The sequence below is a fragment of the Ictidomys tridecemlineatus genome, chromosome 2, assembly GCF_052094955.1.
Source record: "Ictidomys tridecemlineatus isolate mIctTri1 chromosome 2, mIctTri1.hap1, whole genome shotgun sequence".
Lineage (NCBI taxonomy): Eukaryota > Metazoa > Chordata > Mammalia > Rodentia > Sciuridae > Ictidomys > Ictidomys tridecemlineatus.
In genome coordinates this window covers 90,942,626-90,959,348 of record NC_135478.1, presented here as the reverse complement: position 1 = coordinate 90,959,348, position 16,723 = coordinate 90,942,626, and the positions used below count along the sequence as shown (strand labels likewise).

The following is a 16,723-nucleotide window of genomic DNA, read 5'->3' as shown; positions in this document are numbered from 1 at the left end:
ACTCTGTGTTGGTATTTTTCTTGGCTTGGCCTCCTGCTTGCTTTTATGCTGGTATCAGAGGGTGTCTGTCACACAAACCCAGCGACTTGCAAGAATCATCAAAGTTTTGCTGCTGCTGCTGTTGCCTTGGTGTGGCGTTTCCTCGGCAGAGGTGATCTGGTTCCATCTACTTGGACCAGCTGACTTGGAATCTTTTACAGAAGTCAGGCAGAGTCTCAGGTGACTCCATCCATGGGGCTGATACCAAGGGAACACCTCCTGTAATCCAGTTGGACAACAGAAAAGTTGCAAGAGATGGGAAAGGATTTTCTCCCTATGGATATGCGAGTTATTGATATAGTTAGTGAGATGCTGTGGAGACAGATGTATTTGGAGTATCCTTCTGTTTTAGGTAAAGTACAGCCTCACATACACAGAGAAAGGTGAGATCATGAAAGCCGCTGTCTCATTCCTTCTGGGGACAGTGAGCAGTGCAGTGATTCCCCTGCAGCAGAAGTTTGAGATTCACTTTACTCAGGTAAGTTTGACCAATTTTGTTCAAGTATTTAAGTTCCAACTTAAGAAATCCTAACTACTTAGACAAAATCAATTTAGAAGTCTTGTTGCATCTGACCGTTTGCACTGAAGGGCTGTGTGAGGCCTGTGAAGTTTGTAATGCAGCCAAGCAGGGTCCTTGCAGTAAGGAATACCTCAGCTTGTTCTTTTGCAGCCTGGTGCACTCCCACACCCGGCAGATATATTTATAGTTCTGAGTAGGGGGAGAAATTCTTTAATTGGTTGGCAATTATGAAAGGCATTTCATTTTCCCCCTGTTGTTTCCTTATTAAAATGAGGATCATCTGGGGGCATTTCTTCATTGTCTTTCAGCAAGATACAAAGCCGGTTCCTCTCAGTGGAAACCCTGGTTATGTTGTGGGGCTCCCGGTAGCTGCTGGGTTTCAGCCTCAGAAAGGATATCCTTTTTGCTCCTGTGGGGGTTGATGTCCCTGTCCACATGTCTGGGCCGTGCTCTTCTTTACTGCTGAGGTCCTGTGGTAGGAGAGACCTGGCAGGGCCAGAGCTTCCTCAGGACAGCCCTGTGTGCGTGCATGTGTGTCTGTCAGTCTGTCAGTCTGTCTGTCGGTCGGTAGGTCGGTCAGTCTGTCTCTCTGTCTCTCTTTCTGGCTGTACAGCCAGAGGGGCTGAGTGGAGACAGCAGGGCTTGGAGAAGTGCTGGTGTTTTGAAACTGAAATCTTCAGATGGAAAAGTTGATGTTTGGATGCATTTAATTTTACATTTAAACAGAAACTCCTAAACAAGCTTAATGATTTTGAAAATTTGGAGTTAATTTTGAAGGGCAGTTTCTGAGGATTTATTTTTCCTGAGGAACACAGTTATAACTATTTCACCCCTTCCTGAGAAATAACTGTCAACATCCTCGCAGCCTAGAGAAGGGGGTTTGGGAAACTCTCTCACGTCCCTTGTCACAGGGACACCATCTTCCGACTGACGGGAAACCAGGTTGCTCTAGCACCAGGTGACTGTCCCTTAACTGTCTGTGAATGTCCGGGATCATTCAGACAACAAATAGATATGGACAACTCACGATCCTCCGCAGCTCGGCTGAGCAGGACTGCTTAGCTGTCGAGGGGACCCGGATCCCAGTGTTGTTTGGCTACAACATGCAGTCTGGTTGCAAGCTACGGTGAGAGAGCGACCTGTTTCTCTTTGAACTTGTTTGTGTTGATCAGAAAACAGAACATTCCCACTCTTCCCCATTTTAAGCATACCTCTGCCTCAGCAGATGAGCGCATATGAAAGCCACCATAGTTTATGATCATTATTAATGAATAGTAGCAAAATGATCACAACCATTTTTCTTACCAAATATGGCAGACTAAAAATTGCAAAGTTTCGTGTGTTTCATGTTCAAGGTTAGATGCACCTGAGTTCAGAGCAAAAATGTTCTCTCGTTAGTCCTCCCCATGTTTCTGAATTTTAGTGTGTACAGCACAAGAAAAACAGTGAAAGGAAGGCTGAATGTGATCTCTTTTTAATTTATCTTTTTATTATCAAATATATGTACATCATATGAAATGTCAATCAGCTCTGTACAACTTGTTATAAAACCAGAGGTTCTTTTTTTTAATGTATATTTTTTAGTTGTCAATAGACCTTTATTTTGTTTATTTCTATGTGGTGCTGAGAATCGAACCCAGTGCCTCACATGTGCTAGGCAAGCACTTGGCCACTGAGCCGCAACCCCAGCCCCAAACCAGCAGTTCCTACCCTCATTTGCTCCATCCCAGATGCAATCCTGTTCAACCCTTCTAGCTGAGTTTTTGGGAATCCACCTCTAGATCTTTAAATAATCTGCACATAATGTATTTATTGATTTTTTTGGGGGGGCTTTCTAAATTTTTTTATTGCATCCTCCCTCCGGAAGGAGGAGGCTTGGCTCTTTTCCCTTTGCCCCCTGCCCCACCACCCACACACCTGCCGAATCTCCTCAGGGTCATTTTGTCATTATTCTGGATAGGCTCCCATTCACCATTTACATTGTTCTGATCCCATTAGACTAGATTTCTCAAAGGGGGTCCATGGAATACTATTCTATAAGATGTCCGAAGGCATAGGTCTATGATTTAGTAAGTTTGGGAAATACCATAATATAGTTAAAACTGTGATTCTTTCCTATAGGACTTCTCAGAGGCTTTCATATGCCAGTGTGCTTCAGAAGGGACAGGGGAACATAGGGAGGCAATGTGTCCTCAACTTTTGGCCATAGCACCTTTCCCATATAGAGAATTATAACACAATTTGAGAAACATGGTTTTGGAGTATCTCCATGGCCAGGATTCTGCAAAGTTAGGGACACTTTGGCTTCTGTCCAATTATCTCCCTCTGGGAAGTGAGAAAATAAACTGGAGAGGGATGTGTATCATTGAAGCTTTTGGGGCTGGGGATATAGCTCAGTTGGTAGAGCGCTTGCCTTGCATGCACAAGGCCTTGGGTTCAATTCCCAGTACCACACACACAAAAAAAAAAAAAAAAGAAGAAAGAAAGAAAGAAAGAAAACAAGAGGAACTCCTGAAACAGAAAACAAAAGTGATAAAGAAAAAAAAAGTGAAGCTTTTAAAAATTGGTGGATGACTGTTGCCTCTTTTTCCTTCCCTTCCCAAAGACTGACCAGCGCCCTCCCATGTCGGTTAGTGGCACAGAAGGTCAAGGACCTGCTGAAGGGCCAGGGCTTCCCAGATTATGTGGCCCCATTTGGAAATTCCCAGGCCCAGGATGCGCTGGACTGGGTGCCCGTCCACTTCGCCACCCTGTCATCCAACGTGAAGGTAAAGGGGAGGAGTTGAAGTCTGTCTGCTTGCAGTCCCTTTTTTTAAAAAATATATATATAAAAAATATATAAATAAATATTTATATATTTATTTGTATGTGGTACTGAGAATTGAACCCAGTGCCTCACACATGCCAGAAAAGTACTCTACCACTGAGCCCCAGCCCCTTGCAGTCTCTTCTACTTCTGGGTGGGGTGACAGGCAGCCGGGGCTATCCTTGTGAAGAAGATGGGGTGCTCTGTTATCAGATTGGCCTGGATCTTGAATACTGCTTGGCCCTTGTTGGCAATGTCATGATAAGTCAGCAATTTCATGGGCTTGAGCCTATTTCCCCTTCTGTGGGATGGGAATCATGGTATAGACCTCATGGGGTTGTTGAGAGGGTTAAATGAGGCCGTTGGCAGGGAACCTAGTGTCCCTATATAAACTGAAACCTTGACAGTCACCATCTTATTACTCCAGGTGGAGCATCTCTGATCCCAAACTCAGAAATTCTAAGTGCTCCAAAATCTGAAACATTTTGAATACCAATGTTACTATGCAAGTGGCAAATTCCACACCTGGCCTCATGTGATGGTCACAGTCAAAAGCCTACACACTAATTGCCAGACATGGTAACACATGCCTGTGATCCCGGTGACTAGGGAGGTGGAGACAGGAGGAGAACAAGTTCTAGGCCAGTCTTGGCAGTTTATGGAGTCCTCTGTCTTAAAGTAAAAGGCAATTTAAAGGAGGTGTAGGCCAGGGGTAGAGTTCAACCCAGCAAAGTACTGATAGGGAGGGAGGGAGGGAGGGATGGGGGGAAGTCAGCTCCAGTTTATCTATGTGTATATGAAACAAGTTCACATTTGGGCTTGGGCCTTGTCGCCAAGAAATCTCACTCAGGTACATGCAGATATACCAAAATCTGAAAAACAAAAAACAAACAAAAAAAAGCCACTTCCGGTCTCAAGCATTTTAGATAAGGGACGACTGACCTGTACCATTATTGTGGGTACTGCACGTGCCCTCCCCAGAATGGGGACCGTCTCAGCCTTCCTCCGTCCTCACAGCTGTCCCATCCATGTTCCCTGGTTTATAGAGGCAGCCCACAGGAGTGCTTTCAATTCCAAAGTTCCCCAAGGAGTTTAATGGAAGTTGACATCCTACAAATAGGTTCCTGGTCACATGTGACTCTTCCACCCACTATTTTCTTTTGTCTTAGCAAAGTGTGGGCCGTGCGTCATGGAGGCGTGCTCCCCATCTTCTGCCCTAATTGCCCAGCTATTTCTTGTCACGCTTTCTTCAGGCCTCTCATTATCTGCTTTGCATATTTATAGCATGGGCATAATGGGGTGAGGAGGCTCACAGCTCTGACCCCGCCCTCCCTCAGCAGAGACCCAGGATCACTCCGTGCCTGCTGCTCAGCTGCTCAGCCGCTCAGCCTTGGCTAAGCTCAGCTGCCTAGTGAACCCTGCAAATCGCTCCTGGCTTCTTGGTGCTGGGTCTAGACACCCAGTTATTACTGCCCCTCCAGCGGGAAGACCCTGGCTGGGAGCAGAGGCAGCCATGCGTGGGGAAGCAGCCCTGCCTGGGGCTGTGTAGGTCCTGAGCCTTCAGCTGGGCTGGGGCACATTTGTACCCACTAAGCAGGAAAACAAGTGGAAGGAGCTGGGGTCCCTGCCAAGCTTGGTTCACACCAGTGGCGGCCGCTGCAGCATCTCCTCAGAGCAGAATGTCAGTGAGGACGGCAGGGTTTCTAAAAGACAATTCCAAGCTAAGGAATTCCATTCAGGACTTACAGCAGGTACCAAATTCAGCAGGCTTGTAGCTCTCCATACCCTGAGAGATACAGTTAGAAATATGTTTTTATCATGGAAAAATCTCCAACACACAGGAAAATAGCACAACAGGGGGATCCCCATCTACCCCTCAGGCAACTTCCATAGTTATCAGATTTGCCAACTGAAAAGACTTTAAAGGCAGGAGAAAGGTCTGATAGGCCCACTTGCCCCTTTTTCTCTTGGGGCTGACCAAGGAAAGGTCCTGGGGCAGAGGCAGCCAGGGCATCTGGGCTGTGGCCCCATGCTCTCAGTGCAGAAGATGTGTTGCTAATATCTTTGACAACACCCACTGCCTGGGTACCCAATGTCACATCTTAATTGCTAATGATAGAGTTAAGTAAAAAAGAATAAGTCTAACATTTCCTCTCCTTTCCCAACCCCCTGTTCTGGGGTCAACCCCAGGGCTGGTACCTATTAGCTCTCCCAGCCCTTTTTATTGAGACAGGCCTTCGCTAAATTGCCCAGGCTGGCCTTGAACTCTTGATCCGCCTGTCATAGTCTCCCAAGTAGCCTCTAGGTGCATTTAACATGCTGTGCAATGGAGCTTCATGGTCTCCCCCTTCCTCCTCTCCTCTGGCTAGTTTCTCTCCCACATTCTGAGGTAGATATAGATGCCCTTAAGTCCTTGAATGTCCCACTACTGAGGAGCAAGATGGCCACAACTCCCAGTGCTGCCGGCCTCTCCAGAACCAGCAGGGATGCAGAGGTGATGCGAGGTGTTACGCTATTTTTGGAGCATGGAGTACTTTAATAATATGTGCTCTTCAAAGCTGTTTTTATCTGAAGTTCTAGAGTCTATTCATTCTCTTGTTCAGAACATTTTGTAATATGTGGGACATTTTGTAATTAAAACTCTGAACTGCAGATTAAGTTTGACTTGGAGTTGTGTAATATTCAGATTGATTAATGGAGCTATGTTTTTCAGGATTCCTGCCAGCTTCCAGTGGCTTTGGTTATAGAGGTGAAGTGGACTAAGTACGGGTCCCTCCTGAACCCACAGGCCAGAATAGTCAATGTAACTGCAAATCTCATCTCCTCCTCCTTTCCTGAGGTAGGCCTGATGGAGTTTAAAGGTACAGGTTGGGTCTGGGGTGTAGCTCAGTGGTAGAGCCCTTGCCTAGCCTGCGGGAGGCCCTGGCTGTGATGCCCAGCCCTGCAAAGCAGGACACAATAGAAGAGAGTTTAAGACAAATCCAGACAAAATTCAAGTATGACATGTAACATTTATTAGTTGGTAAAAAGAGATTAGCTTTTAAACAATCTGGATTGTTAAAACAATTTTGCTGTGGTTATTTACTTAGAGGGAGAAACCCACTGACAAAGGTTTTATTTACATTAACAGTCTTGTTTAGATTTAATCTTTTTTTATATATAATTATTATTATTTTTAAGGTGGACACAATATCTTTATTTTTCTGTGGTGCTGAGGATCGAACCCAGTGCCTCATGCATGCCAGGCGAGTGTGCTACCACTTGAGCCACAACCCCAACCCCTAGATTTAATCTTTAAAACCATCATGAAAATGGATTGTTGATCGTGGTGTGTCAGGTGAGGACAGCCAGGGTAAACGCTGCCTGTCAGCCGAGGCAGTGGCCGAGGGACCCCAGTGAACCTGTCATCTTCATGAACTGACAGGAGTCATGGCGTGGGAAAGAGGTCTCGTTTTGTCCTGGCCACACACTGGAGGGGGGTCTTGCTTCTGACTCTTTATTACAGACCAGCGCCGGAAATGAAAGGACGGTTCTCATTTCCACTGTGGTTACTTTTGCGGCTGTGTCTGCACCTGCAGAGCCGGGCTTCAGAGCGCGGCCAGCCATCAACGCCAGGCTGCCCTTTAACTTCTTCTTCCCATTTGCTTGACGTAAGTGGTCCCTGGAGGAAACCGAGCCCCACCTCGGTCTGAGGTCTTCTCCTCTGGAACAAGTGCACGTGGGGCCGTAAGTCCCTCAGAAGCGTCCCACTTCCTCACGCCTCCCATGCCTTGGTGTTGCCCCCGCACCAACTCGCTGCCCCGGGCCAGCCTCCAGCTTTCTTGTCCCCTTCTGGAAGTTTCATTCTGCTTGGTTTGGATTTAGAGTTGGTCATAGATGGAAGTGGTCTTGGGGGCCGGGGCGGTGGAAAAAACAGCCCTTGCAGCAGCCCACTCGGGGATCTCTCCAGTTCATCCAGCCCTGCTTTAATGAGAGTTATTTTTAAAATGTTCATTGTTTCTAGCTTAGGTTTTCTTTCAAGTCCTATTGAGCTAAGTACAAAAATAGCAAAATACTGTATAAAATCATGCAAGTCGGGTGCAGAGCCTCACGAGGGACTCTTAAGAGATCATGTGAATTACAGGGCAGCCTTGGGTCTAATTGCCACCCTGCACCAGGCCCTGCGGGAGCTGGCTCTCCAGCTGGTGGGCTGCGTGGGAGGCCCCGGGGCGGGCAGGGCAGGGAGGCGGCTCAGGGGAGAGGTTATTCTATACGTTAATTGTAGGTCATTGAGAACGGTGCTGTCAGGTGGCAGAACGCTCGATACCGCAGAGGAGGGTCCTGGGTACCTGGAATGACATCCCCGTGGTGACAGCAGAAGACTTTAGAACAGCGTGGGAATAAAAGGGGCCTTTCTCGGGTGGGCTGGAGGCTAAGGTGGCTGCTTTTCTTTTTCTTTCAGAGTGAAAGGATGTGCTGGTCCCAGTATAATCATGTGAAATTTGAAAACTGTACATGAGATGGGAATAAATTTTATATACAATTAGTCATCATCCAGCGTGTCATATTTAAGCCAAGAGTGCAGGGTCCAACATGAGGAAACAGTCTGATCCAGCTGCTGTGCGCGGCAGGGTGGCAGCTCTTGGATCATACCAAGGAGGAACGGCCTCCTGTGGTTGCGTCCAACACAGCCCTGGTGGGACCCATGGGTGAGGCACTGACCCAAGCCCCCTCACCACGTGACCCGGCAAGGTGGTCACTCTTAGGCACGGCCAGCCCAGGGAGGCAGGGTCCTCTCTGGGGCCGGGCTGTGGGAGTCTAATTCACCTCGCCGAGAAGCCCGTGCTGCCTCAGGAGCTTGTTGAGTCTTTCAATTTCTTGTTCCTGTTGCAAAAGCAGACAGAGGGACTTTCTGAGCCTCTGTAGGGATGTGACAAAGAGCCAGTGAGCCCCAGGCCCAGGGACACAGATACGAATGGGAGCTACACTCCTTGTGGAATTCAGGCTACTGAGGCGACTGCCAGAGTCAGGAGGGTCCCCAAGCTGCAGCAGTGACAGCAGCAGGCGGGTGGCTCAGGGCAGGGGTGGCCGAGCCGAATCTGAAAGGATGGGAACGCGCGAGGGAAGGGTGGCCCCGGCCCAGGCTCCCCAGGAGCAGAAGCACCATGCCGAGGTGGGAACTGCAAGTGGATGTTGTCCCCAGGTCTTACCTTCTCAGAGCAGCTAAATTCAAGGTGTTGGATTTTGGCGACCAGCTGAATATTCATCTGTTTTAACCTTAAGAGCTGCCGTTCTGAACGTGTCTTGACGGAGATGATTATCCCTGAAAATGGGGAGTCACGGGATTCTAATTTAACCACTGGGGGGTGGGGAAGTGATTTCTACGTGTATAGAGTTGGGAAGAATGACAGTGGCAGTCATCACAGAGTGGCCTCCGAACTAGGAGGGCCGGGTGTTCCCTTGGGAGCCTCCGGGTGTGTGGTGTCTCCTCGGCTCATGTGGCTGAGAGCTCTTTTAAAATAGCCATAACCATGAAGCTCCTTGAACCTGTCCAGGACAGTGGCCCTGGTCCATGGCAGTGGGTGCCAACATGCCATAGGAGCCCCAGGCTGGCCACACTAATGGTCAACCCTCAGCAGAAGCAGTGATGACCGAGCCTCCACTCTGCCCCTGGACAGAATCCAGGCTCTGTCCTTCCCGGGATTTGCTCTCAATGCTAAATCTACACTTGCTGGTGACCAGTCGCTCCCACCCCGCCCACATCTGCTGCAGCCAGTTTCCCTGCAGGTCCTGCTGGAGCTCAGGGGGCTGTGGCCATACAGGACTCACCAGGCCACCAAGGGAAGTGGCTCCACGCAGAGGGCCTGTCCCTCCCTCAGCGCCTGAACCACGGCACATCCGTTCAGGGATTTCCAAACCCTGGCTGGACACCTGGAGGGCTTCCGAGGTAGACCTACGCCCAAGCTTATCAGGCCTTCTGCTGCAGACTGTTTTAAAAAGGTCTGAAGGTGACCACTGTGGCAGGTACACAAGCAGGCCATTAAGCAACCGGCCAGCTGTGGTCACTCTCCACATAAAATCCCTTGGCCTGGAGCGCCTGTGCACGGGGTGTGTGGGGAGAGGGCTCTTCTCGAGACAGGCACAGAGCGGCTCCTTGAGCTCCCAGAGCCGTCTCTGGGTCTCTGGTGGGTTATCAACACCACTCAGAGGCTACCACATGCTGTGCCCTCCTCAGAGCTCAATTCCTGCATCCCTGCTGGATGGTGCCTCCTGGGTGGCCTGGCTGGGGTAGGCTCCTCTTAGGAGACACCCAGTTTAGAACCAAGATGCCCTGGGAAAAGCCTGGAGAGATTCCCTGGGCCTTAGCCTAACCCTTTCCATGAATCAATCTTTTGGGGTGGTACCGTTGAACTTGGGGGCCACTGAGCCACATCCCCAGCCCTAGTTTGTATTTTATTTAGAGACAGGGTCTCACTGAGTTGCTTAACACCTCACTTTTGCTGAGGCTGGCTTTGAACTCATGTTCCTCCTGCCTCAGGCTCCTGAGCTGCTGGGATTACAGGTGTGTGCCATCATGCCCGGTTCCATGGATATCCATGAACCTTTTTTTTGTGTGTGGTGCTGGGGATTGGACCCAAGGCCTTGTGCATGCGAGGCAAGCACTCTGCCAACTGAGTTGTAATCCCAATATCTTTTGATAATCATGAAAACAGCCCGAAGGAGAGAGGTGGTTTCCAGAGCAGGTGTTCTGGTCTCACTCTGGCCTCTGAGGTGGCAGTCAGTGGCTAAGTCGCATCCTGCCCCATGCTTTTCTGGACTTCTGGGAGGAGGCAGTGACTGTGATGGAGACTGTGTATGTGAGCTCAGGCTCCTGGGGTGACTAAACAGCTGGCCTTGGCACCCTCTGTCCTGTGCCCTCTGCAACCCAAGAGTGCTGGGTACCTACCATTGATGATCCGGGCCACCCGCCATAGCCGGAGCAGGATCAACAGGCCCAGAGCCTCAAACTCATGCTCCCGGAACAGGAGGACTATGTCGAGGATGAAGGAGACCACCACCACGACAGCATCCAGGATCTCAAACTTGTGGTGAAAGAATTCCAGGCGGAAGACGAAGATTTTAAAGAAAATCTCCATCATAAAGAAGGCCAAGATGGCAATGCTCATGTAGTGGAACACCTGGAGGGGAGGAAGAGCCACAGTCAGGAGATGGTGCCACTGGCCACAGGGCAGGTCACAGAGACTGACCTTGAGTACCCCTGCTAGTTACCAGAGGGAGAATTCACTGGGCTGACAAATACCGAACTCCCAGCTCAGGTGCTGTGCTGAGGGTCATTGGCATGGCAGGTGGGCAATGCCAGAATTCAGAGTCCACTCCCCCCCCCCCGACCCCTGCAGCCTGGCAGCCCCACCGCTAGGAACACACCCCAGGGCAAAGCTTGTACGTGCTCAAGACATGTCATGGGGTGTTTACAGCAGTGGTTCGCAGAACCTGCGATTTTTGCCTTGTCTGTGAACAATGTCAGCGTCATTGGAACCACCCAGCAAGTTCTCATGGCACTCCATAGACATCCTGCTCCACTGTTAGGGCCTGGGCAGAGCAACCCACATGTACCCACCTGGAAAGACCACCATGGTGGGAGCAAGTGAAGAGGGTCCCCAGATCTCAGTTATGAACACCTCACTAGGGAAACAACCTCTGGCTCTGGAGCAGAGGACATAGTAAGTGAGCTGGGCTCCGTGTGCCAGGAAGGACATGCACAGGCTTAAGGGCGTCATGTCAAAAAGACATAGTAGTCAGCCTGAAGAGGCTCACAGCGGCCAAATTTGGGACAATTTGAACATCAGAAAGGCTGACTGAGATTGACTAATACACCGAATAAAAAATTAAAATCTCAGGTCCACGGCGGGGCAGGCACACAGGCTTCAAAGACAGCATCTGGTTATGGAAGGGTGGCCATTACTAAGGGTGGGGGAGAGAAGGAACCAGAAAATCACATTCTGTACCCCTCAGTGTTCACTGCTCGGGCAAGGATCATGCCTCTAGGGAAGGGGACATTTGTGTCGTACCAAAGTATCACTAGGCAGGCTATTTATAACTGCAAAGGGACACATGTCCCTGGACAGTAGTATGGTACAGCATTTGCTGCCTAAATTGAAAGATGTAGCTGAGTATCGCTGAGTGGGAGACCCAACTTTATGTGGCACTCCTGAAGGCGCCATATAAAGAACATGTCCCACGAGAACACTTGCTGATGGAGCCTCTGTTTCTAGGGAACCAACTAATGGGTCTCTTTGTCCAGATTTATCCAGACTAACCTAGAACCTCTGACAGCCTACAGGACAACTGACTGGACAGTTCAAAAACTTGGTATCATGAAGAGGGGAAAAGGCCGAGCGCTGGCTCTATGTTACAGAGGACATCTTGGGACAAGCGAGGAGATTCAAAGTGGTAATGATATATCTGCTGACCACTGAATCGGGTCTGACGGTTCTGCAGGTGAAAGACCTTATTCCTACACTGCTGAAGTGTTCAAGGGGGAAGTGTCGCTACATCTGTGACTTATTTTCAAATGGCCAGGCAGAAATACCTGTGCCCGTGTGGATGTATACTGATGAAGGAAATTGCATATTGGCCATTTTTCATAATTAAAAAGTTTTGGGAAAAGACAGTATGGCAGATATGTTATTGATTGTATTAAGAAAGTAGGAGAACTGGGCAAGGTGATGCACGCTTGTGATCCCATCAGCTTGGGAGGCTGAGGCAGGAGAATCTCCAGTTCAAAGACAGCCTCAGCAAAAGCGAGGTGCTAGGCAACTCAGAGAAACTCTATCTCTAAATAAAATATTTTTTAAAAGGCTGGGATGTGGCTCAGTGGTCCAATGCCCCTGACTTCAATCCCTGGCACAAAAACAAACAAAATCAAAAAAATCCAAAAACAAAAGCCAGAAAGTGGGCGAGAGAAGGTACTCCTCGGGCTGGGGATGTGGCTCAGTGGTAGTGTGCTCGTCTGGCATGCGTGAGGCACTGGGTTCGATCCTAAGCACCACATAAAAGTAAAAGATATTGTGGGGGCTAGGGTTGTGGCTCAAATGGTAGAGTGCTCGCTTAGCACGTGTGAGGCACTGAGTTTGATCCTCAGCACCACATAAAAATAAAATGAAGATATTGTATCCACCTAAAACTAAAAAATATTTAAATTTTTTTAAAAATAAAGATATTGTTCCACCTAAAACCAAAAAATAAATATTAAAAAAAAAAAAAGGTACTCCTCCTTCCTTGCAGACCAGGCCGGCATAGGTGACAACAGAATGGGGTTGCCTCTGCCCTTTTACTATTTATAAAGATAGGTATTTAATAGGGATTCCATTTTTCCCCCACAAAGCACATGGGGAGATGCCTCTGAGGCTTGGATTTCCTCCTGTGTTTCCACTGCCTGTTGGGTGAACATCTGGGTCGGGCTCAGCCTCTAGTGGATGTCACTGAAGGGACCAGGAAAACACCAACAGAAGACAGGAGGAAAACGACACTCCTGCCCCTGGGAGAGGAACGTATGTGCCTCATGTCCCTGATTACATAGGCCTGCAACCAGTGACTGGCTCTGGCGAGATTCAGTGAAATGAGCTTCATCCTCATACTAAATGCTTCTCTCTCAAATTTGGAAAGGTAGGCCTCTTCTCCAGCCATTGACTAAAACACCTAAACTACTTCCCAGCAAGCCCTGTGGCTCCAAGCGGGGTGGTAGCCGCCCCCTCTGCCCCCAGTGCAGATAACAGAAGTGACCCACATCAGGAGCACCCCAGAGAGCGGGGACAAGCTACCTTGGGCGCATAGTGGTTCTTGTCAGGCTGGATGATCTTCAGGTCCAGAATGAGCTCAGCGAGCACCAGGAGAGCGTCCAGAATGACCAGGCAGATGATGACAACCTGCGGGGAGTGGGGGGACAGAAAGTGTGAGCCTGAAACAGGGCCCTCCTCCCGCCCTTAGGAGCTGCCTGGAAACAGTGAGACCACCAGGTACAGGTGCCGAGGAGGGAGAGCCACTGCCAATACCTTCCTGGAGGGAGCCAGCAGGGGCAGGTCCCCACAGTCACAAGCTGCCACCTGCCCACCACCTCTCTCCCCAACCCCTCTCTGCCGCTGACTCACTGCCCCTCGACAACACCAGGCTCTTCCTTGCTCCTTCACCTTTTCCCTGCGCTGGCTCAGACCAAGTTCCACTTCCCAGATGGCAAACGTTTTTTAAAAGTTACATTTTTCTATTTCTGGGGATTGCTGTCACCACAGGGTGCACAGAACATATACTGAATAAGTCATCTGACACATCCCGCCTCAAGACTCTGGGATCTGGAAGGGGGGACTCCAGGGGCTGCTGACTCTTCAGGTGACAGTGATGCCACTGTACACAGAAACCAACTCTTGCTTGTCGGGGACGGAGAGCAGGCCTGGGTTTCCTGGACAATTGGGAAGAGCTGAGTGGCAGAGTGGGGCTCTGTGACTTGCTACAGAGGGTCAGTGGGTGCCAGAGCGAGGGGTTGTCTCATTGATGGCAGTGGGGATGCTGCTGGTGAGGCCACTAATGGCAGGAGTACATTGACAGGGTTCTGACAGTCCATGGTGGCTATGGAAATGGCAGCAGTGGGGGAGCCCCAAGGGACCCCGTGTGATACCCCTCTTTCCTCAGAAATTCCAGAACTCAGGCCTTGCCTCTCACGCTGTTAGATCCGTTGATTTTGACCTCTAAAACGTAATCTGCTATAAACTGACAGTTTCACATTGAAATTCAACAAGTTGGGGCCTATGAAGAAGGGACTGTTTAACTTTTTGGCCATTTCCACCTGTAGTTAGTTGTTGCAGTAAAGTGTCTGATGATGTCTTGATGATGTGGCAAATGGCTCTGCAAGGAAGTTTCCACACACATCCAAATTCAGCAGCTTAGTAGATTCAAGCCTCGGGTGTTTTCTTTTTCTTTCTTTCTTTTTTTTTTTTTTAAATCTTTGGTTTTATTTTAGAACCAACGGGATCTGAGAGTTCTTATAGTCTTAAAAAAAAAAAAAAAAAAAAAAGCCAGGCACAGATATTTAGACCTAAGATCCAGTATTCAGCCCTAAAATGAAGGGCCGCACGTGTTATATCATGCCATGTGAAGGGGCCAGACACGGGAGACCACGCATGGCATGCCTCCTTCCACACAGTGTCCAGACAGGCTCGTCCAGAGGGACAGCGCAGACAGAAGGCCTTGGGGAGACTGGGAAGTGATGGCTCAATAAGAACAGGGTCTCTTTGGAGGGTTGATAAGAACATTCTGGAACTAGAGAGTGGTGGGCTACATAACACTGACTGTACTAAAAACACCACAGAATTACTTCAAAATGATTGATTTCATATGAATCTCACCTGAGTTTATAAAAAGCAGAAACAAAAGTGAGAGAAAAATTCAAGACCAAGAAAAACCATAATGCCTGGACCCCAATCCTGGCTCCTGTGAACCCTTAATCTGCGGCTCACCAGGCAGCACTGTCTGGAAGAAGCCACGTCACAGAGAAAAATGCAGAGAATCTGGAGAAGCCCTTAATCCTCAACCCTTCCCTGCAGGGCCAGGCCAGGCTAGGCCTGTGGCTGTCCCAGGTCCCCACACCAGCACCTTCCAGTGCTGCAGAGCCTCCATGAGCTGGTGCTTCAAATCTGAGAAAGTGGAGTTGGCCACCTCTTCTGCCCCCAGGTGACCGGGGAGTATGGCGTGAGACAGAGGAGAGTGCAGGGCAGAGTTCTCCCGCCCACAGGCAGGAGTAAGAGCAACGCTCCCCACTCCGGGCACCGCCCATGGTGGCTTCCACAGAGACATGGTCCACCCACCTTCTCTCCTAGGTGAGCTACCCCATGAGAGAAGGGACAGCAGTAGCTGTCATCTCACCTTAGCCACCTCAAACCACCCAAGAAAGGGATTCCAGGACCTTCTTGCATGCTACCATCAGAGAGCAACACCCCTGATTTCCTGTTCCCTACTCCATCTGGCTACCCTGTCCCACCACAGCCCCTCTCCCCATCTGATGAGTTTGCACCCCAACCCTGTAGAGAACCCTCTGCCTGCCACGCCCCTCCTGCTGCTGCAGGGTCGCTACTCACCACGTGAGCCTCCTGGTAACCCCTCCAAGGCACTTGGCTCTTTCCCTGCTTGTGCCCTTGGCAAAAACGGCCCTTGTACTTGGAAAGCGTCCCCCTTGCATCCACAGGGCTCATTCCTGCTCAGCCCTCCAGTGTTGGGGGACATGTTACCTCCTTTGATTTCCAGTCCTCCATCAGGCCCTGGGCCTCCCAAGATTTCTCAGAGACCCTTCTGTCCCCTGTCAGGGGTCTTCTACCTGGGCTTATTATCCCTGTGATTCTTGTCTATCTGCAGACTCTCAGGTCCTCTTCAGGGAGGGCAGGGATAAGTTCACTGCTGTATTCAGTAGATGCTCTTTAAATAACTGTCACATGACTGAATAAACATCTTGACTTATTTTGTGACAGTTATCAGTTGGCTTTTCCCCAATAGTGTCTGTGGAGGTCCTGGCTCCGGGTGTTAGTCCTGATCCCCAGCAGGCTGAGTGGACCAGTGGTCCATTTAGGAGGCAGGGAACATCCTGAGGGGGTGGTCCAGGGCTCCAGGGCTCCCCTTGCAGCTGGAAGGAAGCTGGCTTCTTCCTTCAGCTCCTGAAATTGAGGGTTTGGAACTTCAACCCCAACAAGTTAATACCATGTTTCTGTTCCCGTCACAGCCACAGAGCAGAGCTGAGGAGCAGCAGGCGCTGGGTGGCTTCCCTTCTGTGAGCCACCCAAGAATGGATCAGATAAAGACCAAGCCGTTTGTTTCTGTTTTACTCTAAAACAGGTGGGTGATGGCAGAGGCCAGGGCTGCCTGCCTCTCTGCTTCCAGAGGGATAGGGTCCAGGGAGGATGTCTGTGACAGTGTCCCTAAAATGCTTCCCTTGGGACCTGGACCTTCAAGGAGCTGTGAACTCCCTTGACGTCTCTGAACCCCACATTCTCCCAGGACCCAGAATGTGCTTCCAGATACCAGCCTGCCCCCCTCAGAGCAGAGGGTGGGGTTTCTGGGGCTGAGTAGACTCAACCTGCATTTGACCTTCAAAATCAAAATGTCCTTGTGACCCCACAAAGCTCAGTTCCCGCTGCTCTTCGTTGAGGCCCAGGCCTCCCTGTCTCTACATGGTCCCATCGGGAGGGCAGCCATGGTTTCAAGCCTGGCAGACACTCTTGGCCTCACTTCACAAGAAGAGGCTGAGGGTGATGTTCTCGAGCCCCAGGAGGCAGGGTCCCCTTTCGGCCTTGCTCAAGATCAGGCAGCCTGTTTGCTGAATTCACAGATGAATTTTTTTT

At 49.7% G+C, this 16,723-nt stretch overlaps 2 protein-coding genes across 4 annotated transcripts in view; one reads left to right on the top strand and one right to left on the bottom strand.

Annotated features, from left to right (window-relative positions):
- Tctn1 (tectonic family member 1) overlaps positions 1-12,011 on the top strand; it is a 32,436-nt gene extending 20,425 nt beyond the window's left edge. The window contains exons 9-15 of one of the 3 annotated variants that reach the window (XM_078039173.1): positions 392-517; positions 868-953; positions 1,545-1,685; positions 3,165-3,327; positions 6,079-6,204; positions 6,871-7,015; positions 11,679-12,011. In XM_078039173.1, the coding sequence (XP_077895299.1) occupies positions 392-517; positions 868-953; positions 1,545-1,685; positions 3,165-3,327; positions 6,079-6,204; positions 6,871-7,014 (786 nt within the window). In that variant the 3' untranslated portion in view covers position 7,015; positions 11,679-12,011. Of the gene's footprint in view, positions 1-391; positions 518-867; positions 954-1,544; positions 1,686-3,164; positions 3,328-6,078; positions 6,205-6,870; positions 7,016-7,629; positions 7,891-11,678 lie in introns of those variants that run through there. The other 2 variants (XM_021729324.3, XM_021729325.3) reach the window with 2 other exon arrangements.
- Positions 6,357-16,723, bottom strand: part of Hvcn1 (hydrogen voltage gated channel 1) — a 30,129-nt gene continuing 19,762 nt past the window's right edge. The window contains exons 5-8 of the mRNA XM_005329618.5: positions 13,166-13,270; positions 10,291-10,522; positions 8,555-8,667; positions 6,357-8,228 (exon numbers count right to left, since the gene is read on the bottom strand). Coding sequence (XP_005329675.1) covers positions 8,163-8,228; positions 8,555-8,667; positions 10,291-10,522; positions 13,166-13,270 — 516 coding nt within the window. The 3' untranslated portion in view covers positions 6,357-8,162. The remainder of the gene's footprint in view (positions 8,229-8,554; positions 8,668-10,290; positions 10,523-13,165; positions 13,271-16,723) is intronic.